The 24,115-nt window shown below is 39.8% G+C and overlaps 1 protein-coding gene across 4 annotated transcripts in view; it reads right to left on the bottom strand.

Moving 5' to 3' along the window:
- The window catches only part of ZNF217 (zinc finger protein 217), a 33,383-nt gene that overhangs the window by 6,291 nt on the left and 2,977 nt on the right, over positions 1-24,115 (bottom strand). For 3 of the 4 annotated variants that reach the window (XM_081196073.1, XM_081196070.1, XM_081196072.1), the window contains exons 2-4: positions 5,895-7,660; positions 2,838-2,963; positions 343-1,884 (exon numbers count right to left, since the gene is read on the bottom strand). In XM_081196073.1, the coding sequence (XP_081052199.1) occupies positions 343-1,884; positions 2,838-2,963; positions 5,895-7,296 (3,070 nt within the window). In that variant the 5' untranslated portion in view covers positions 7,297-7,660. Of the gene's footprint in view, positions 1-342; positions 1,885-2,837; positions 2,964-5,894; positions 7,661-8,586; positions 8,699-24,115 lie in introns of all 4 variants that reach the window. The other variant, XM_081196071.1, reaches the window with a different exon arrangement.

Here is a 24,115-nt window from a genome sequence, read left to right as displayed (position 1 = left end):
GTTCACAGTGGAAGCCATGCGTTGATCTCCTCTGGGGCAGAAGTCAAAATATCCCACAGAGAAATCCAAGTTTTTACCATAGTTGTGATTGGGCACCATTTTGTAGCAGCAAGTAAATATATGTCTGCTATCCTATTTCCCCCCCAGATACATTTAATAAGCCCAGGATTAATGAGACAACAGCAATCACATCCAAGTTCTTAAATACACACTGAGGATTAGATAAATGGCTGGTAAATTCTAGTTTTTGTGAGCAGTGCAGTCACTTAAAACATGATAATTTGATTCAGCAAGCAGAAAGCATTAGTTTGTTTTTAAAGTGCTGAAACACAGTGTGAATACCTTCTTTTGAAGAGCTGGGGACTTGGCTGCTACTTGATCCACAGGAACTGTAATATGGCCCAGGACCATATGTTTCGTATGGCTTCAGAATAGTCACTGGATTTATAGCATCTACTTCAGAGCTCATGAGCCCTTGTTTGGCTGGGAGGAAAGAGGCAGCAGGTTTGGTGTGTGAATATTCCTGAGGTAGCAGACCTGTGTATCTGCCTGCAATATGTAATCTGCCAGCATCGTTCCCTCTCCGATACAGCATAGGGTCAATCTGTTCTGGAGCCAAAAGATTAGACCTTGCTCTTTTAGAAGGCAGTCCATCAAATTCCAAGTTTATATTCCCTGCAGGTCTGTTACTGAGAAACTCTATTCCTCGATTGCTTGACCAAGCAGATTCGTTCAACGGAGTCTCAAGAGAGCCATTTATGTTGCTACTTGCTATGCCTAATTGAGAAGCCAAAACTCTTGTTTTAGGATCCAGCTTTTTCCCTCTATCCTGTACAGGAGTGCTACTAGGGCTGTTGTGGGTTTCATGCTGTGGTCTAGAGCTAGTAATCTGACCTCCAATCACTTGCAGTTTGCATGATTTCAAGTTACTTGGTGCCGAGCTGCTAGAGTTCAATGCTGAAAAAATGGGTGCTTTGCTCCGTAGAGTGGGACAATGTTTAGCCTTCTCCACATGCGGGGATTTTGACTGGGTAGGCAAGGAAGACTTGGTTTTCCCAGGGTTAAGAGGCAGAGGGTGCACGTCCTTTCCCAGAAGATAAGGTGGGCATCCAGTACGTCTGGCTTTAAGAGCTGCCCTATTTCTGATGCTATTTTTATTAGCAGCGTTGGAATTATTGGGGGGCTTATGCATCAATCGCCGGTGCATTATTAGAACCTCTGGATATAGTGTTCGGTAAGTACAAAAGGAGCAGGTGCTGGTTGCTAAGGAGCACTGAGAGGCAGCCGTTACTGAAGCATCCAGAGAACAGCCAGTAGACAAATTTAAGGGCTTTTCTTGAGCTATTAGTCTGCATTTCGAGTTTTCTGAAATGTCGCTTAGAAGAGCCATATTTGTTTCACCTTTCACAGCACCAGAAGAAAGCACACTTTCTGGCAAAACATAATTCCTTTTCTCAGACCTATCAACGTGCTTGTTTTCCTGAAGCTCTATTTCAATTTTTTCCAACTTTAAGTTTTCAAGGCATGGAACTGATGCACCATCATTTGAGCCACCATAGTTTGTACCTTTATTTGTGTCCTGAGTGATATTGTTCAGTGCAGTCTGAAAAGAGGAAAGCATTTCTTTCTGCTGCTTTACAGGTGGGCCTCCTTTAGCATCTTTGGCATCTTCCAGGAGCCTTTTCAGATTTTTGGTTTCCGGAGCACAATCGCCGACTGGCAAAAGGCCCATCTCCTGAGAAGATAGCAAACCTTTACTGTCAATTTTCACATCTGCTGCAGCTTCTGTTTGCTTGTCCTTGTGGTGTCTCTCCAAGTGATATCGCAAAGATGTTTTCTGGGCTGCTGCATACTCACAAAATTCACATTTGTATGGTTTTTCACCTGAAAGAGTTGCAAACGAGAAGTCAGAGCTATTACCATTTCCCTCTGCTAAAAGAACACAAGAAGGGAATCTGTGCTATCCTTTCCCATCTCCACTAAATATGCTGGGGGAATCAATATTTTGCCAAAATCTAACGCTGGAGCTTCACTAAGTACTAATATCTCTTTGATTTAGAGGAAGTTTTAGCTGCTTTAGTTTAGATGACCATTTTGCTAAACACAGGGCAAAAGTAAGGATAAACAACAAAGCATATAGCCAAGGTGATAATCCTCCCTATAGTTGCATACATTTTCAAGAGGTCAACATCACTGGGTCACATGTGTGAGTCTCTTGGTTAGCCAGGATTGAGCCATGTAGCAGTAAGCAACTGAAGCTGAACACTAAGGAGTGCCATCACATCCTTCTGGAATAGCATAAGGCATGTCAAGGACCTTTACCACACTCCCCCACCCGCAAGCAAGTGGCAAAGCAACTTGAGAATTTCCACGTCCTTCTACAAGCTAAATCTCTGAGGTGGGCTCTGAGCCATCAATGTTGATGAAGATGCTTACATTCCTGGAGTCAATATGGATGTGTAACAGCCTCTCCTCCCAACACAAATATAGCTTCTAGCACTGAACATGACAGTTCTCTGGAGTTCACTGAACACCACATACTATGGAAAGAGACTAAAATCTTAAAAGGCAAGCAGCAGTGCTCTCTTATTTGTAAATCCCTCAATTTCCAATATCCTTTCCAGTTGGCTCACAATTCTGGATATTTGGAGTTAATAGCATAGCTCTTAACCACCTCATCTGTCTAGAGGTCACAACTAGGGCCTACTGTATTTCCTCAGCATGCAGTAAGTTGGTTCTGGGAAGTGTATCAAACACCAAAGCTGGAATTATCCCAATCATGAAATTTCCTTCAGTTCAGGCACCAACCACCATGAAGAGAGTTTAATTCATTTTACCTGTGTGAGTTCTGAGATGAATATTGAGGTAATAGTTTGAGCGGAAATACTTCCCACAATAGCTGCATTCTCTAGAGGCGCCAAGGTTTTTAACTTTTGTTCTTTCTATGCCATCTTCGTTCTTATCTTTGGACAGAGGAAGAAAAAATACAGACAAACCATGTTATAAAAGTGAATACAGTGGTACCTCGGTTTTCAAATAGCTTAGTTCCCGAACAACTTGGAAATCAAACACTGCAAACCTGGAAGTCAGTGTTCCAGTTTGCGAACTTTGCTTTGGAAGCCGAATGTGCTCCTGAGCTTCCATTTGTACTGTTGTGCTGCTAATTTGCGCGCCCCCATCATAATTAAAGCTTCCTGCCTTCCGTTTGTACTGTTGCGCTGCTAATTTGCGCCCCCCCATCGTAATTAAATCTTTCTGCCTTCTGTTTGTACTGTTACGCTGCTTATTTTCGTTGTCCCCCTCCCCCATTGTAACTGAAGCCTTCCGTTTCCAATTGCAGTGTTCTGAGGTGATATTTGGGGCTTTTGTTTTTGCTATTTTTTGCATTTTTGTTTGTGTGGCTTGTTCTTACTTTTATGGGACTTTGACTTGTGACTTCATTTTTGTGACTTATTTTTCTGACTGGAACCCAGTTCAGCAACTGATTAACTGATTGTGTGACTGTGGAAAGGGATAAAAGTCCCTCCTCCAAACAATGATTATCATCAGTGCAGGCAAGAAAAAATAATAATTTTAATTTTTATCATCTACAATACTGTTTTATTTATTTTATAGTACAGTGGTACCTCGGGTTAAGTACTTAATTCGTTCCGGAGGTCCGTTCTTAACCTGAAACTGTTCTTAACCTGAAGCACCACTTTAGCTAATGGGGCCACTGCGCCGCCGGAGCACAATTTCTGTTCTCATCCTGAAGCAAAGTTCTTAACCTGAAGCACTATTTCTGGGTTGGCGGAGTCTGTAACCTGAAGCATATGTAACCCAAGGTACAGTGCACTGATTATTGCTTTCATTTTATGGATCCATTTTATGGATCAATGGTCTTGTTAGAAAGTAAAAGTGCTGTTTTAGGGGTTGTTTTTAAAAGCCCATTTTGCATTACTTTCTATGGGAAAACGTGTTTTGGTTTTGGAATGGACTTCTGGAACGGATTAAGTTTGGGAACCAAGGCACCACTGTACTGGATCCAAGCATGTTTGGCATCTATAATGACAACAGCATGTGTTATTGTGGCTACCACCACTAGACACATATACAGTATGCGCCATGCATCTCCTACCCCTACTGCTCCTTTTCCTTTACTACCATGCAGTGTATTAACACACTATCAGCAGCAACATCACTGTCAATTGGCCTATGCACTGTATTCTAGCAAAATTAACTCTGAGTTAATTTTGAATTTGTAAACCCCATGAGAACACAGATTCTTTCCTTTGAGGTCTCCTAAGTTTCAAGCAATTTCCACCAGACGAGATCTCTGACTGGGCACCTGAGAATGGAGAACCATACCAACAAGTGGGTGGGGGCTGATGTTTGAGTGGTTTTTAGTTTTAGCTTTTGACACAGCTTTAACTCAAGTCTTTAGGTTGCCCAACATTCTTCTTAATCCCCAAATGACCTGATGCTATGTTGTGTTGGGGCCATTTTAAAGGGGGGGGGGACAGCAGGAGTCACCAGAATGGAGATTAAATATGTTTGTTTGGGAGTTCTGTTGGCCATTTAACACACACACACTTCGGCTGGGTTATTGAGCATGCAACAGCAATACGTATGGTTGCTGTATCCCAGCCCCACCCCAAACTAGAAATAATATTAAGTGGCATGGTGTATGTGGGCATAATGAGTTTATTAAGACTTGCATTGCTAGTTCAACAAGAGATGTACTGGAAAAACAAAATGTAAAGTTAGACTTCCAAGAGGAACAAACCCAAAGTGCACTGCACAAGTTGAAACAAATCTACCGAATCTGTGGGGTACAAATATTATTATTTATTATTATTACCGAATGTACAGTATTAAACCCAACCCTACGGGAAGTATTTTAGTTCAACAGTAAACAGAATTTTGTTCAAATATTGTAACGCTAGTGTGGGACACCTTCATAGTTCATTTGCTTGTATAAGTCTTTCATAGTATTGGAACAGAAGAATTTCTTTTATAAAAATTAATTGTTTTGAGTAAAAAAAAATGTTCACCCTGACAAGTGCCTGGTTTTCTGTAATACATTTAAAGGAGGGAAATCTTTTGTTATCTGTTCATCACAGCTGGTTCCAGTTCTTCATTTGATAGTCATATAAACAAAGTTTTATCTCTCCCTCCCTCTAGCTCCTACATGCAACTCCCAAGACATAACACTAGAGGGCAGCAAGCACAGTATTATAATCAACAAAGGGCGTTTCAGGTTCTTTCTAATGCCATTGCTTGGAGGTGCAATTTCATTTACGGCTGCATAATGGTGGTGCACACAGAAAACACAGACAGGAAATGCACCTAGTCATTTCATAAAATAAGAGTAATTTTTATCTTCTCAAGATTTTCATATTTTAAAAATTAATGCACTAGCAACTATGCACTAATGACACAACAACCTAAATGATCACGAATATATACAAACATGTCCCTATAGTGCTTGGAGATCAGTACCAGTTAGCAAAGAATTGAGAAACAATGAAGTTTCTCCAGGTTTTATGGCAAAGAAACAAAAGTCATTCAGCCATCAACAGAATGGCTAGTGCTCCATTATACTAACCTGAACTACAGGTCTGCACATTGCTAGAAAGGGCAAGATGCAGTCATGTGTACATGGAACATGCTGTACAAAGGATTACGCAAGCATCCTTCCCTTAAGTGCACTTACAAAAAAGGAATTATGCCATGACTTTTAAGCAGCAAAATGCTGAGTACCTGCACCTAGGAAGAAGGGTGTTATATAGCATTACTAGCAAAAATCTGTCAGTAACTTAAAAAAAATCAATCAATCAATGTGGTTTAGATAATGTATACGTGAACAAAACAAGTGAACTAAAAAGGAATCACAACTTCTTAATAGCTCTTACCTAATGTCTCTATTAGCCCATCCTCTGATCCATCTTCAGAGCCTCCTTCCCCTCGTTCTCCTACTCCATTCTCATCCACAGTCCCGACATCTGTAAGGCATGCTCTTGGCTGCTTTCCTTCAACAGAGCTGGCTTCTAAATCATTCTTTCGGTCTCTCTTATGTACTCTTGAGTGAAGGACAAGCTGGTGGTAAGTTCGAAAGGCTTTGCCACACTCTGAACAATGTGTGGGCTTGTCTTTGTTCTGGGACAATTTTGAATCCATCTCCATAGAAGGCACTTCACGGCCAGGATATTTGAATTTGTCTTGTGGTATATTACCAATCGCTGTGAAACTTCCACTTTTGCTTGCCTTGATCTTCCCCGTGCTTTCAATCTGGTTTGCTTTGTTTGCATTCCAAATTTCCCCAAGCTCTTCTTTATCAGAAGAGGAGTCATCATTGTCTGTACTTCCTTCATGCCCTGGCTCTTTCACTTGCCCGTGGCCAGTAGCAATTTTTCCTTTGGTAGCCAGTTGCCATGCCTGATACGTACTGAACGGATCTAACTCTGCTATCCATTTCACAGGCTTTTCTTGCTTTTTATTGCTAGGAGGCATACGTGGTTTTAAGTTTAAAAACTGCAAAAACTCTTCCCTGGGCGATCCATTTCCTTTGTCATCTGGATCAGCTTGGGAGCCATCATCACTGGCTACTGAATCTTTGGTATGTACTTTACTGTGCTCAATTAAACTTTCCTTATTCTGAAATAGGAAGCCACAAACCATGCAGATTTTGTAAGGTGATGTAATACTTTCAGTTACTTGGTCCTGTACAACCTCATTTATGGTTATAGGACTCTCTGATCCTTGAGGTGTCTTGCTTCTAGAACCAGGCTTACCAGTATGTGTTCTCATGTGATTTTTGAGGAACCATGGCTCCTTAAATCTCCTCCCACAAACACTGCACCAGTAAGTGAAAGAGTCCTTGTGCTTTCTCATGTGGGCCTCAACATCATACGCCTCCTCAAATGTTTGTCCACAAACCACGCAACTGAAATCTTGGCTATCCTTTTCATTGGCATCTGAGGGTGGCAAGTCTGTTTTCACTTGTCCTTTATCAAGATGGCTAAGGTATTCCGCTTCTACACGCAGAACTGCTGGTTCGCAGAGTGTTGGCCTGTGCTGCATTAAGACATGCTTACCAAGATCTTCTGGATGCTTGAAAGTCTGATCACAAAACATGCAATCCAAAGGCATGCATCCTTCCCCTTGCATTAAGAACTTGTCTTGCAAGTTCTTGTACGAAATTGTGTTGGCCCCTTTTATTGGCATAGTGGCATCATTGTTCTCCATACGTGAACCAACAGTACTTGCTATGCCATCTGGTCCATCCATATATGCTAAAAGAGGTTGAGTAGGCATATTCCTTTGAAGATATTAACATGGATTCTAGGCTTTTTTGCGTTGGAGATTAAGGCCACTTCAGTGGCTTCCCACCTGTTTACTCACAAATGTCCAAGCCCAGAGGACCATCAAGAGAAGTTTGCTGAATGTTTTTGCTCATCGGTAGGGGTAGAAAGCCTCACGCAATACAAACTATTTATAAAAGTGTCCCATCAGTTCTCCAATGAAGGTATTGGATTGTTTATGCTCTCTGTGAAGCCTTTTCAGTTCATTAAAACTTCAAAGAAACTAGCCTGCATATATCTCCACATGTAAAAAATTCAGGTCTTCTTAAGCCCAAAGAAATATGGAAATGGTTTAGCAGCACCAAGAAATTCACCACCTATGGAGAGAAGATTTAACACACAAACATTAACTAAGGAAACATGTATATAATAAAATACTTTTGTTTAAAAACAAGAGACTAAACTAGTATATTTTATATGATTTATTCATGTTTTATACTGCTACCAATATTCAGATTAAGTAATAAACTGCTCCCTTAAGTCACCATAGATAACCAGGAATGTCAGGGAGGAAAATGTATGGAATTCGATAAAAGAAATTACAGCTTAGAGGAAAATATGTGTATTACTAGGCTTCTATGCTGGAGAAAGTGAAGGTCATTTCTCTCCACGCAGCATAGAAATGCAGCAGGGCTTATGAAAAAGGGACAGAATGAAGCATTTCTCCTTGTCCAGTCTACTGCATTTATGAGCTGGCAAAAAGGGAGGCAAAGCCCTTTCTCTGTGACTAGCACAGAAATCAAGCAGGAAGGCAGAGGAGCAGGAAACACTTAATGCCTCCTCAGCCAGTCTGTTGCATTTCACAGCTTTTACTAGCCTGATTTTTATTCATAAGAGAGGCTGACCATCTATCTATCCTACCAAGCTCCTCTTGCGGAGTTCAAAGTGGGCAGGTATTTCTTTTGTCTTATTTTTTGGTATGCTAGTAGCTTTTTATGGCTAATATTTAAGGCTGTCTTATAAAAAGTGACTTCTCCCTTTTAAAATTATTGCAAAACACACACATTTAGTCCAAGCAACATTATTCTTCCTAGAATTCATTTAAAAACAACTGCAACTACAGCTAACAGTTTGCCCAGGCAAGTCTAAAAAACAATTCTGCGTATTCCACAATTAAGTAAGTATAACACAGCTATTGAATTCAGATTTCAATACATAGTTATCTTTAAAATGATGCAACTGTCAAAGGAAGTTACTAATTTCTGCGAGGAACCTGCCCTAGGGAGTTACTGTTAACACTCACATCATGCTTTTATATTCATATAGAGGAAGCTGCTTCAGTGAAAGAAATCTAGTAAGGATGGTTACTAAAGTTCTTTTGCCTCCAAAATCCTAAATCTACATTTCCATTCTGGCTGAAAGAGTCAGGTGAAGCAGAATTACATTCCACTGTATTGCATCCAAACAATTTGGATTGTTTTACACGAGCCCTCACCTTGTAAAAATGGTTGAACTTTTAATATTAATTTAAAGTGTGAGTAAAGCTCTTATTCATGACTACTGTATATGCAACATCTGCTGTGGATAGTGCCCATCTGGCAGCCATTTTGAAGCTACACTGTCTGCTGCTACTTCAACAGGCAGCCAACTCAGCAAATGGAGTTCCTACCCTTTGGATTACTTAACAGCACCATCAGCAGCAGACCTACCAGATAAGAGATTAAGACTATGTTAGCCCTAAAACAAAACTCTTCTGAGCAGCTGCATTTTGGTGATCCATTCTAAGCAATAACATGTTTAAATCTCAAGTGAGAAGCAAGTAGAATAAAAAATTATTCTAATTTCATTGGTCCAGTAGACCTGGTAATCCAGCTTTCAAGGCACACTTATTTCTAATTTAAAAGGAAAAGAAAAGAAAGCTCAACAAGTTGTACAGAGCTGCATTTTGGCAGAAATAAATCGGCATTTCAAAGTACTTCGGCTTAATTCTTGTCTAAGGTAAAGGTACCTCTGCCCGTACGGGCCAGTCGTGACCGACTCTAGGGTTGTGCGCTCATCTCACTCAAGAGGCCGGGAGCCGGCGCCGTCCGCAGACATTTCCAGGTCACGTGGCCAGTGTGACGAAGCTGCACTAGTGAGCCAGCACCAGTGCCGCACACAGAAACGCCGTTTACCTTCCCGCTATAAAGCGGTACCTATTTATCTACTTGCACTTAGGGGTGCTTTTGAACTGCTAGGTGGGCAGGAGCTGGGACCGAACGACGGGAGCTCACCCCGCCGCGGGGATTCGAACCGCCAACCTTACGATCAGCAAGTCCTAGGCACTGAGGTTTTACCCACAGCGCCACCCGCGTCTCTAATTCTTGTCTAAATAACCCTATAAGATGGGTCAGTATTATTATCACCATTTCATAATGTATTTAAATATTTATAAACTACTTTTGTATAAAAAAGGGGGGGTATACCACACAAAGGTTACAACTATAAAAGCAAATAAAAATGGTGAGAGTGGAGGGGCAGAGGTTGGAAAGAATGTCTTCCAGGAGTCCACCTAATGAGTTCATAATGACTGAACAGAAGACTACCAGCTTGTCCCCAAGTCAGTCACCACAATACACCAGCATATGCCATTTAACAGGGAACAATTTTATCCCTATTTACTAATATCTATACACGGTTCAGCTTTCTATTCCTCTCCAAGATGCGTGGAGGAGAGTTTTGTGTTACTTTAAAAAGTACCCGCACCCCCCAATTGACAGGGGTGGGACTAGATGACCCCCATGGTCCCTTCCAATTCTCTGTTTCATATTCTTTGTAAACCACTTACAAGATGTTATTTACAGTTAAGCAGTATAAAAACTTTGTTAAATAAAGTGAAATGCCGACACAGGACTGGCATAGACACCACAATGTGCAACCACACTACACAATCCTCCAAGCGTACCAGGCTTATGCCTTCACTCACAATCCAAAACATATTAATAAGAAATTATTTTTATTACACATTTCCTCCAAGGAGCTCAAGGTACTTGGTTCTTCCACCCTCACTTCATCCTCACAACAACCCTGTTAGGATATGAGATTTGACCCAACTCAAGAGTGAGTTTCATGACTTGACAGGGGATCTGAACCCATGACTCCCAAGTCCTAGTCAAACATTTCTAAGCACACCACCACATGGGTTCTTTGATTAAACCAAGAGATGTCACTTGTCAATAGCATTATGTCTACAGTGGTGCCCCGCAAGACGAATGCCTCGTAAGACGAAAAACCCGCTAGACGAAAGGGTTTTCCATTTTTCGATGCGCTTCGCAAGACAAATTTCCCTATGGGCTTGCTTCGCAATTTTATTTGTCAGTACCGTATTAAAAAATGGTAGACACTGCAACCATTTCCAAATCTAAAATGACCTTGCCAAACATGCAGGCACACCACAAATTCCTTGTGGTTTGAAATCCAAATGTTCTAGTTAATACAGAAGCAACACCCAAGGCACCTGGAGTTTCACAACACATTTCAGTGTCTTCTGAACCCACAACTCATAAATCCTTGATCAGATTTTCCACATGGGGTACTGGATGTAACTCTAGGGTTCAGAAGCTCCATTCTTGCAAACAAAGAAGTCAGCATGAAAAGCCAAAGTCCTTTAACACCAAATTGCCACTTCCAAAATTGGCACATGTACACACACTACATTTAGTAAAGTTAAAGGTAGAGGACCCCTGTATGGTTAAGTCCCGTCAAAGGTGACTATGGGTTTGCAGCGCTCATCACGCTTTCAGGCCGAGGGAACCGGTGTTTGTCCGTAGACAGCTTTCCAGGTCATGTGGCCAGCAAGGACTAAACCGCTTCTGGCGCAAACCACTTCATTTTAACACCGAGCAGATGACAAGTCATAAGGGAAGATATGAGAAATGAAATGATCAGACAGGAAGCTTTTAGGAGCAGGAACTGAGCTTTTTATGCGGAAATGACACCCAAGCATACCACGGACTGTACTGAAAACTGACCATAGAAAATAAATCAACATGAGAATTTCTTGTAGCTTCAAGATCCAGTGTTCACTTTAAGCACAGTAAACAGGCTTTGGAGAATGATGGAAACCAATGGGAGATGTCAATCTATATTTGGAAACAGAACAGTCTACAGTGCAGACTTTATACAAAAAAAGGCACAAGACTGTACATTTTTTTTAAAAAAAAATCTGTGTCCAGAAAACCACAATTAGGGCAAATTTGGATCATCTTCTTTCCTCATTTTGTTGAACATTCACCCATGAAAAGCTACAGAACTTTCTTTCTCTAAAGGCAACAGTGCCAAACCACCATCACCATGCAGATAGGTTAAATTTTTCCTTTTTAAAAACTAGAGAATTTGAGTTAACGTATTTAAAACTACAGTATACTGTGTGTCTACTTTCAAGTTAGGAAAGAGTTTGCCTATCACTGGGAATCAAGGCCCACTGAAGTTCACATCACTTCATGATGGGAAGTGGCAGAAGCAGCAAGAGAGATCAGCACTGCTTCTTCCTCTCTATAACCTAAATTTCAGTACTGCAGGAGCCTCCAACCCCCACACAAAGGCCTTTGGCACGTATAGGGGAGGGGAAGGGTCTTTCCTTTCACTTTACACCATGCTTTGGAGAACAATAGAAACTAATGCGTTCTAGGAAATACACAAGAGAGGGTGGGTGAGCAGATGGAAAGGAATCCTTGTGCTATAAATCCTGGGGGTATGATGAGTTGCCCATGCAGACATGACACCTGGATTTCTGGACCCACTTAACCTACCTATGTGAGCTTTTTCTACATTACAGGGTCAGCCTTGGGATCATAGCCCAAACTGAAAAGTTTCCATGCCCAACTCACTGTATGATGCCCACAAATGTGTGTGTGTTTTTTTAAAGGTGCTATTCAACTAGCTAGAATGGATAGTTTTGAAAAAAGTTTCACTACCCCATTTTCATCATACAATATTCCTGTGTGCACACAAGGCACAGGATCATGCCTATTCCTGTCAATTAAACTCCTGTGTAATACACATTTGTGCTCATACATAAAATGTAGTATGTATCACATGCAGCTTTAAAAAAAGCAGTTTGAACTGCTCCTTTTTCCTCACAGGGAACCAATCATTCCTAGTGGTTTTCAGACATGTATCTACAGCAATCCTGTCCAACAGCTAATACTTGTTTTGTATAGATTTCCCTTGACTTCATAACTAACAGAAACACTTTCATATATTGAATTTATGTCTGTCCTGTGATAACTGCACATTAAATTCATCATGTATTTAAAAAGCTACCAGCAAATCCTAGTAATGAAAAATATCAATATTTTCTTAATTACTTCATCCAACAAGGATAATGGCTGTTTTTTGTTTTGTTTTTTGTTACTTAAGTCCAACAAACATTGGCAGATGTGTGCTATATTTTCTCTCTGTACACCAGTCAACTGACTTTTCTTTGTGAACAATGTAACTGTGTTTACAGGCATTACCTTAGAAACCATTCATGTCAGTAGGCCCTTAAATCTTGAGCTAGATGCAAAACTACATTGCTCATATTTCTCTGATAGCTGAACAGGCCTCTCTGTGCTTCTTTTTGTTGAATAACATGAGCATGAAGGTCCTCTGTGTAATCTCATGTCTACCATTTGTAGGGCAGGGGGAAGGACAGAAAGATCAAAAATACCTTACGAATTTTCAATTTTACTTGACAGTATTCAAATCTATTTTCTCATCCTCTGGTTGTTAAAAATTATACATACAGTATATGAAGATATACCTTTTATTAACATAATAGTCCAATTGCTAGAAGGCTTTTAATATAGGGTATTTTGTGAAAACAGAAGTGAATCTGTGGTACCTTCATAAAACATAACCAATGTATGCTATTGCAGACCACTTCTGTTTGAGAGAGTTCTACAGACCAGACTGCATTTCTATAGTGTAGCTTAATTCTGACCTGGCATTGCAGCACTTCCAATTTCCCTGTTTAAGTGTTAAGGGACCTTGACACACAATGCATCTTGCAAGAATAATAAGCTTTAACAGCAGTTTTACATTTTACTGTTGCTTCAGTTTAATGAGGAAATATGCTTTACCTCTCTATACTCTCTTCACACGACAGCCTTTAAGCCAAACACTTAGCCTTCCAGACCAAGGCCATTTAGTGCAACATCCTGTTCACATATGACAATGGGAAACCTGCAAGATGACAATGGGAAACCTGCAAGCAGAATCTGAATTCTCCCACTTGTGATTCCTAGCAACAGGTGTTTAGTTGCATACTACCTGCAACAGTGGAGGAAGAACAATGGCATTCTTGTAGGGCTTCACTTTTTCATAAAAAAGGAACAAGGAAGTTGCCTCCTGAACCATTTTCCTTCCCTGTTGGCTCCTGAATGAACAGCAAGCAAAGCAGCTGGCTTCAGAAAGCAAAATAGCTGGAACACAACTCCCTTGTGCTTCTCAGTAAGAAAAGATAAGGCTACTTTGGAGTGAGTAGGCAGCAGCCAACACTCCAAGTTCTGGGTGGCTTCTGTACAGGTGTTGACTCACTGAGATGCCATGTGTGAACAGAGCACATATCTGTATGAATTCAGATGTTTAATTAAAAGTTCAACTGTGTAGATAAAGAATGTCAGCTGGGAAAACTCATCACATTAGTCCAACACTCAACTCTGCTGTGTATTAAGGCTCTTATTAAACAAACTCCAAACCAATTAAGAGGCATTTGTAAAAAGGTAGCCAAATTGCAAGGCACAGCACAACAACTTCACACAACTCATTCAAAATTCTTGGTGTTCCACACAAAAATGAAACAACAAATTCAAACTGATAATCTATTTTGCACTCTGCATTGGATAAGCACAGACAATCATCTATTCAAATTCCTGTTTAAATTTGAGATGCTACAATTTTTAAAGACCTGATTAGTAATCGGATTGAGTTTCTTCTTATAGAAGAGAAACTAAGAATCTTCATATCATCATATAATTTTGTAAGATCTATTTCTGGGTAATGGTATCAGATAACATTTGAAAAACCACTTGAAGTAGAAGTTTATAAACCAACTGAAAGTTTTCCTTCCATTTTATCAACCTAGTATTTTATATAATAACATACCTAGAGCGTAGGTAGGATCCATGATTCAGAGAAGGTATCTTTAAATACACACACATAAAAGGGAGAAACATTTAAATTGGACTTTGTGTATTACAGCCTACGCTTTATTTATGGAATATATGCTTCCCAATTTTGGAACTATTTAACTCCTGTGTATGCATAGGAAACAAAGTATACTTGATTCAAAAGATTAAAATCAGTAGGACACAAAGCATAACTATTTTGTGAGAAAAAGAATTTCCTACATATTGTTTCAGCTGCAGAAGAGATCAAAATAAAATAATCTAGAAGTTTGGGCATTTGACCCTAACTCCCATGTAAATGTTTCCAACAGCTGCATAGTTTTAGCATCAACATTATTTTAAAATGCACTGATCTCACAAGTAAGCTAGAATAGTCATGTATCACTACAGGCACAAATTTTACAGCCATGAGCAGCTACAGCCAGTTGGGAGTCACATATTTTGTATCAATTGTTGACTGCCTTCATTAGAAAAAGCTACGTCTTATCTTTACTAAGCATGTCCATAAAAGAGTGAATGCTGGTACTTAAGGACATTTTCAGGTTTTGCCACAAGAACATTTTACATGTTAATAGGTTGGCAATGTACATCTCCATACACAAGTTCCATAAGGGTATCAGAACTGGAAAAGGCCTTTTTTTTTTGCTGTAACATATTGAGGGCACAATCATATAGTCCATGGGAAGGTGTCGTGAAGTCTGTAGGATTTTGAGAATCTCTCCCCAGGCAGTCAACCCTCCCAGTAGCCACAGAAAGGAGTACTGCTGTTGCTCCCTCTACTACACACACCATTTGGCTAAATGCAAACATTTTAAATGAATTATTTCTACAAGTATTACCACCACTTGAGCCAATGCAATCTACACAGTATCACAGCTGTCTTAGTCTGGCACATTCATGCTTTTTAGTGTAGTGGTCAGGATTCAAAGAAGTCACTCAGTTTGCTTCACACGCCCAAGGGTTTGAGGGGTTGATGTTTCTAGGAGGGCAGCCTCTGGGCTTGGCAAACTACTTTTAATGCTGATGCAGAATTACAGAAATTAATTTGACATATATCTCAGGGGCCTGTTATTTGAGAGAGGGAACCAAAATCCCACTAGGACTAGCCCAATTGAAAGAAAGAGGTTGCAACCCAAAGAATCACCAACACATCTCACTAAAACCAGCAAACATGCAGTAGCTTCCAGTTAACAATGGAAAAATATTCATGGCATGTAATGTGCCTAAGAATTGCCAGACATCTCTAAAAAAATTATCTTATCCCCCATATCCTTTATTAATCCCTTTCTATGTTCCCATCTGAAGTTTGAGACAGAAGAGCACTTTCACACTGGAGTATCTTTGGGATGGAGATACCTGTGTCCAGCTTTGAACAAGACACGTAACACATTCTAATTAGGACTGGAAGTTCCAGCGCATACAGAGTAGGGACCAATTAGTCCTGTCAGCCTGACCCAGAGCAGAAACAAAACAGCTGAAACACTCCTTCTGTCTTTTTGTATCTGCCTTTTGTTGGGTGTATGGATTAGCATATTTGAGAGAATTGGAGCCTAGGCTAAAGAGTTCTGCATTTGGATAAGATACATTATGTGTGAAAACATTAAGACCTACCATTAAAATACTTCAGCTTTGAAAGGGTGCTTTTTAAAAGTACCTTAGTCTAGGAAAAACAATATCTACTGAAGTGAGGGGAATGTTTAGTATTTAGTAATCCTTTATATGTAAATGCTACAGGGTTGGCAGAGGCAGGGTGGAATGCAGGCTGGCTCCCATTTGAAGACTTACTAGCATGGGTCCTGGTAAATGCCCTGTGTTCTTTAGTTTCCTTATGTTAGGGGTTCTCATTCTTATATAGGAGCAGGCAGCACTTAAACATTTCTATGTCCTCAAAAAAGTTCTCAGACTCTCTGAATTTCCTTAAAATACTGCTTGTAAAAGGTTAATCTAATTCCAACACCTCACTTTATAAAGCAATTTTATTTTAATAATATTAAGATCAAGCTTTAGCCTACCAAGAATAATTCTACAGTATAATCAAATACCTCCATGGTGATAATGTGCAGCTATCCTATGTCTCATAAGTATTGGATTAAGTACTAAAAATTATTTGTATCGATTTATTGCAGGGTATCAACTTTTAGATGATTCAGCCCAGTATTTAAGGCTCTCAACGGTGAAAAGGATTTTAAAGAAACCCCAAACTGGCAAATAGTATCTAATTTCTTTCTGATGCTGTGTGTAATATTGCAGCAAGAAATCCTACTACTACTGCCATTACTATTTAAGGCCTACCATGTATAAAAAACCAGATTTTGATATTGCTACCAGCCCTACATCACTTAAGGTAGAAAAGCTGTAAGAATTTCTGTTTGGCCTTATCTGTGTTTTGCCAAACCAGTTTACAACATAGTCAAAATAAATTGCATGGCACAAAGTTACTCGGACTGCACCATTTTAAACTCTGGACGGTATTGTACATTCAAATGTTCCTCAGAATGAACTGAAAAGGAATGAAACACCAACTTCTTGCTGCTTTCCATATACTGGGATGTGTTTAATTTTGTTTAATATGGGCAGCATATAAACACATGATGCAACACCTGCAGGAAGAAACTGGTTAATTCCCAGAGTTTCATTCCACTTTATTCATCTGAATGTGTGAACTGTCTCAGAGTCAATGCTTCAGTCGGCCTGATAGACTGTAGCCAATAAATGAGTTTTCATTAAGAGCCAACTGATCAGAAGGCCCCCCCCCCAATAATCTGCTGCTAAATTATAGTACATCACACTGCAGGTGGGAAAATCAAATGTCTGAATACTTCACCTGTAGTTTGAACACTTCGCCTGCAACTTTAATGTAAGAGAATGAATAAGAAGTGGCTCCCTACAGCTACAAAAGCTAGCAAACTTTTTATACATGGAGAAAAGATTCAACCATTTGATTCCCCCACCTGCAGTCTGAAGAGATACACTCCAGCAGAACATTCATCATGCGGGCCTCTAGCTGATAAGAGTGTGTCTTTGAGTGTGCCACTTCAAACATTTGCACATTATATGACACCTAGGAATTTCTACCATTTTGTGCTGACTGCATAATACAGTAAGCACAGAAATATTGTAGCTATAAAATCAAGACACACCAAACTCTTCCTTCTGAATATATATACTCTCAAGTTTCTTCTATCTCACCCTAGCAAGCACAGAGTCTTACTTGTTCATGGCTGACATATAACCCAAATTAACCAGTTCTATAGAAATCATGAATTAATATAGAACAATTTCTATGATTAACCACAGCTCTGAAAGATTATTGCTATTCTGATTAGCTGCAACTCTTCAAATAAAAACTAAACCTATTGCCAAGGTTCTACTAAAAAAAAAGAAAAGGAAAAAAAAGGAAGGTACATGGAAGTAACTCCCAGGTGTTTATAATTCACAACCTAAACATCATTGCAGTACAACTAATATTTAGCAATACAGCTGGTGTCTTCTTTGTAGAGATCACTATGACCAATTTAACAATACACAGGACATAATTGAGCTTGGTGCTGTGGTTTAAACCACAGAGCCTAGAGCTTGCCGATCGGAAGGTTGGCAGTTTGAATCCCCGCAATGGGGTGAGCTCCCGTTGTTCGGTCCCCGCTCATGCCAACCTAGCAGTTCAAAAGCACACAGCACAAGTAGATAAATAGGTACTGCTCCGGCGGGAAGGTAAACAGCGTTTCTGTGCGCTGCTCTGGTTCACCAGAAGCAGCTTAGTCATGCTGGCCACATGCCCCGGAAGCTGTACACCTGCTCCCTCGGCCAGTAAAGCAAGATGAGTGCCACAACCCTAGAGTCGTCCACGACTGGACCTAATGGTCAGGGGTCCCTTTACCTTTAAGAAGGCAATGGTTGGTATTTGTGTATTTGTGTTTTTTGACCAAACAACCAACATTTGTTAGAATAGTCACCAACCCTGACTTACCCAGCATATGCTATAATCAACTTATCAAGCAGCATGAATTCAAGTTATATAATTACAATCACTCAGCCTTAATAAGAACAAAAATTATATTTAGTTAAACAAGCAAGAATATGATCACTTCACGGCATCTGTGCAGCTCAGGAGCCCAATAATCCTTGAAAGTATAGGCCAAAGATTTCCCAGTGGGTAAAATTATTTACTCCATTCAAATGCATTTGAGGATCATGTGAAAATATGTTGCAACAAGTTTTGTTTTATTCCAAGTACCTTTCCTACAGTTTAATTGTGAGACCTACAAGCAAAATGTATTCACCAGTAAGGAAAAATCACATGCTAATTTGCTTTCAGAGTAGATGTTTACATAATAAAACTGTATCAAAGAACTAAATGTTGTCTTCTCTGATATCTAGTTTGGGGAGGAAACAAGTCATTGTCCCTGCCCTAGATTTAGTGGCTCTGTGGGTTAAACCACTGTGCCGCTTGGGCTTGCCGATCGAAAGGTCGGTGGTTCAAACCCCCGGTCCCAGCTCCAGCCAACCTAGCAGTTCGAAAGCACGTCAAAGTGCAAGTAGATAAATAGGTACTGCTCTGGCAGAAAGGTAAACAGCATTTCCGTGCACTGCTCTGGTTTCACCAGAAGCAGCTTAGTCATGCTGGCCACATGACCCGGAAAAACTGTCTGCGGAAGCGGACAAATGCCGTCTCCCTCGGCCTGTAAAGCGAGATGAGCGCCACAACCCCCAAGTTGTTCGTGACTGGACTTAATTGTCAGGGGTCCCTTTACCTTTACCTACTCTGGAGATCTCTGCTTCTTTTTAAGAAGACAATCCTACATTTAAAGTTTAGAAGTTTCTATCCCTCAGGATTTACTGGACACCAAGCCAATGTATCTGAAGCAAAACCAGAAGACTCCTAACAGCACAATCCTATGCATGTGTACTCCACTGTATTAAATGGAATTCACAGGTATGTAAGTGTTATTCCTATGTAAGTGTGCGAAGCATTGCAACCTAAATATATATCAGATGCAAGATCTATGTCAGGGGTAGGCAACCTAAGGCCCGGGGGCCAGATGCGGCCCAATCGCCTTCTCAATCCGGCCCACGGATGGTCCAGGAATCAGCGTGTTTCTACAGGACTAGAATGTGCCCTTTTATTTAAAATGCATCTCTGGGTTAATTGTGGGGCCTGCCTGGTGTTTTTACATGAGTAGAATGTGCGCTTTTATTTAATATGCATCTCTGGGTTATTTGTGGGGCATAGGAATTCGTTCTTTTTTTATTTTCCAAAATATAGTTCGGCCCACCACATGGTCTGAGGGACGGTGGACCGGCCCACCGCTGAAAAAGGTTGCTGACCCTGATCTATGCTTTCTAAACCTGGACTGTTCTTTTCAATATTTAAAGTGGAGAATATGAGGTCCTTTTGGTCAACGCAACTGACTAAGAGACTCATCTGGCAAAAAGGGATTTGTCATATTATCCAAAGTGCCAGAAATTGTTTCCCCAAAAGTGGAATGCCTCATGAGCCAATTTATGTGCTACCCCCACCCCCACTTTTCTAACATACACAAACAGGCAACACAAAATGCTATTTACTAACCTCTTTTGCTATGTCATTCAAGGATGCTAATTAAAGCTGCTGATATAGTTGATGTGAACAGTTCAGGAGGTTGAAAAAAGGAGAAAATTCCTACTTGTGGAATTCTTCCAATTCTTGGACAGACCCAAGGATTCGTTGCTTAGAGCAAAACGTTATTTAACTTTATTATGAACCAATTTTAAAAAGGTTAAACCAAGAATTCAACTAACTGCTGATAAACTACAAAACATACTTTTAAAGAACCACCACATGTTTGCCCCAGATTGGGAACAAGAATATAAATGCTACCAGCTCACTAGCTTTGGGCTAGTAAACTTAAATTTACAATTGTTAATCCACATTTACACACACAAGCTGCAGATTACTCACCCAATTTCTAAGGTCCAAAAACTTGATTACACAAGACATTATACAAACATGTTTTCCCCAATTCAAATACTGTAAGTGGTTACAAATCTCCAGTGATAGGATCCAACCTTTTTATACTTTTCTGTATTATTCATCTGCTAATTTTTATTTGCTGGAGCCTTACACAGATTTGAGTGTCATTAAAAATGCTCAAAAAGTGTTCATAATGAATGAATATCTTTTATGCCAAAGGCGTAGCAAATGTAATTATGTGAAGGGGGGCAATTGTATTGGACTCCTGATGTTCTAATCAAGAGAATGAGAATAAAGGAGGGCTTGTAAGCTTAGTAATGGCAGCCCTGCTGTGGCAGAAATTTTGCTGATTTTCTACATTTAAATAGTAGGTTGAACTGGAAAGGATGACATGAGATAAATAAGTAAATGACAGTCCAATAGCCTTACTTATTTAATCATCTGAATCTCTGTGGAAGCAAGTAAACTCAAAGGTCAAGCTTCTCTTTCAAATTTGCCTAAAGATAGGAAAGCTTAGTCATTTTAACTATAGGTAAAGAGCTGAAAGAAGTCCTTCATTCACCAATAGAGTGTGGCTTTTTGTGTGTGGTATGAATAACATTTCGCCATACCTGGCACAGAAGTAGTGAGAATTTTCTCTTTTAGATATTTTTAAAACTAGGCCATATTTATCACTACAGTACTTCCCTGGTCTATAAAATCCTAATTACAAAGTCTCAGTTTTACACAGCTGCTACCATACTGAAAGTCAAATGAGATCTGTAATTTCATTTTCAACTATTTTTCCAAGCAAACATGCAATAATTTGCACCTTGATGCTGAACAAACTGCTTGGAATTATACCACACTAATAGCAGTAGGACTTACTTTCAAGCAACACGATTAGGATCAGGGACGTGCTTTTCACTTTGATCTTGTACATATAGGAGGCAAATAAAATCTTCAACCGTGCAATTTCATTGATGCAAAGTATAGCAACACTCTTAAGTAATGCAGCTAAGTGTTTGAGAGGCAGAGAGTTTTTCAAAGAAGCCCTAAATGAAACAAACAAATGTGAAAGAATAGTGCAGAGTACCTTTTTTCCAGTCATATCGCCACCCCCTCGCCTTGCCAGTTTCCACCAAAACAAAGGAGATATTCCAAGCTACCCAATAGCTCTCCATCTGGAATCTAATGCAATTTCTGTTGAAGGAGTCAGTAGCAATCCTCTTAAAACCCCTATAAATATAGCCTCCCTTTGCTATGGCACTTTTTAAGAACCACAAATTTATAAATAACACTGCTTAATTAAAACAAATCCAGGAAATGGCTTCCCATCTACTCTAAAATGGGTTACCATTATAAGACATGCTGTGGTTTGGAACAACAACACCAACCAGAAAACCCCAACATCTATAGGTCATGAAAAAGTTATTTATGTTGAAACTTTATAGAAAAGACACCCATACTTTAAAATATGTATGCTGTATATGTAACTTGGGAGGAAGTTTTCAGCACTGGTCTTTATTTCCTTTAAGGAAGAGCTATTCAGTGGACAATATAAAATCTTTTTTTCCCCTTTAAAGGGGACATTCAATGTTGCAATTTTGCCTCACATAGAATTTCCATAGAGACACGTACCAAAAATAAGACTTGTTTCTCAGCAAGAATCGTCAGCTGCCATTAAAGCCACACCTTAAAAAGTTCTTACCACACAGCAGCCAAGCAAGTACAAACTAGTGGTGGCTCTTTTCAGAGCCAAAAAATAAGTTGAGCTAAAAGTTGGGATGATTTGGTATTTTAACATCAGATCTTAAACAGGCTGTGGTAAAGGCAGAAATATAAGTCATCTTTTTCTTTTTAAGGCTCTAGTAAATACATGGTGTGTGTGTGCTTTTTTTTTTTTTTAAACACACAAGTGTAGTCTAACAACCTTTCACAGGAATATAAATATTTAACATTTAAACCTGACAACACAGCACTAAAAGATAAAATGCCTTCCTGCTAAGAGCAATAGTGCCTCAGAACTGGAAGGCAGCTGTTGTTCCCCTGCCTTCTCTTTTGTTGCACCTAATCTCATGTCAAGTCATTCAAGCAGCTCCAAAGCGATGAAGACATAATTGAATCAACCTTATACATTTTTATTTTATATTTTTAAAAACCCACTATTATCAAATAGCTATATGAACATGCTAAGTTTTTCCAAACAGGCTTACACTCTTTTTTCTCTCCAAAAAACAAAAAGAAAACCAATGCATGCACACACAACCACAATGAAACTGAAATCAACGACTCAAACTTTGCAGAAGGGAATATAACTTGGTATGTCAGATCAATCAATAGCCCACTGAAATATTTTCTCAGCTACAGCTGTTTGTTATGCATGATGATTATCTGAATAAAGCCTCAACAGTAGCATCACTTCAAGAAAACCAAGGGAATTCTCCTCTCTCTCTTTCCCCCACCTCCAGATTTATTAACCATGCAACATATACATTTTAGTATTCTCTCAAGTGGGAGTTCTTAATAAAAAGAAGTAACTGATGTCCCATCACAAGCTGGCATGCCTATTGCACATCTTAAATACTGACTCATCAATTCACATAAAACTAGGGGGGGGGGGAGAAGAGAGGATCAAACTCCACCTACTTTCCCTCCCCCACCTCCAAAGAAAGCAGTTTAACCTACTTATGTGAGCCAATCCTTTCATGATGATCCAGAAAACAACTAATCATGAAGTCATAACATTTTTTTTAAAAAAAAGGCATCTCAAGTCCCAAATCTACAGAAGACCCCCTGAAGTGTAACAAAACATGGCGAGAGAAAACATTTGCAAGCCATTGTTATAAGAGCACTGTGCTCAGATACCTTTGCAGACACAAAAACCAGCCCCTAGCTGCCAACAGAAGTGGTCAGCAAGTCAATGCCTGCTATTCAGTGTGTAGTTAGGCGTTTTATTTCCCTGCCTTCCTGATCATATCAGGCAAGCTTCTCAAGGCCTAATACATTGTGAAGAATGATATGACTCTTCTCTCCCCCCCACGACATATTTGTAAGTGTGTTATTTCCTTCTGTTCCCTTCACATGCAGAAACTTCCCTTTTCACATTCTTCTGTAAAAGATTTCACTTCATCTACATGATTAAGTTCCTATTTCTGCTTTTGGCTATATGCTAGATTCTTTCTTCTCTACTCGCCCCTCAGCCCCCCACCCTTTCCACCCATCAGAAGCGATGTGTATATTTTAGCTTTCAAGGTCATTTTAGGAAGGACAAAAAAATAACCACAAGGAACCTTTTCGTTTTGTTTTCCTTTGCAAACACTCCATCTGAACCACAATGCCGAAGTTATTCGAACATCCAAAAGCCCTTCAAGCTAGAAACCCAAGACAGAAATTTTGCTGGTCACCACTTCAGAAACTCTTTTTAACACTTCGATTCTGATACTCACAAGGCGATTCACACACAGCATACATTATAATGGGGGAGGGGAGGGGTGGGCACACGGGACTGCGTGTCGAATGACTGCTTTTGGCGAATAGGTTTTTGTTTATTTCAACTGCACAAATCCTAACACACCCAAAGTGAAGCCGATTAGCCAATAATTAATGTCTCCCCATATATAGGTAAGGTATCAGTATACGGAAGTCAGTTCACATCACCAAACACACTTTAATGAATTTGTATTCTCCTCCTCTCCTAGCAAAGTCTATTGTTGTTGAAGAGCCACAGCTCTTCCTTTTCCACTCCCCTT

This window comes from Podarcis bocagei (assembly GCF_964188305.1).
Source record: "Podarcis bocagei genome assembly, chromosome: 5".
In the NCBI taxonomy this organism is placed as follows: Eukaryota; Metazoa; Chordata; class Lepidosauria; order Squamata; family Lacertidae; genus Podarcis; species Podarcis bocagei.
The sequence above is the reverse complement of the archived record's forward strand: the minus strand, read 5'-3'. Positions and strand labels throughout refer to the sequence as shown.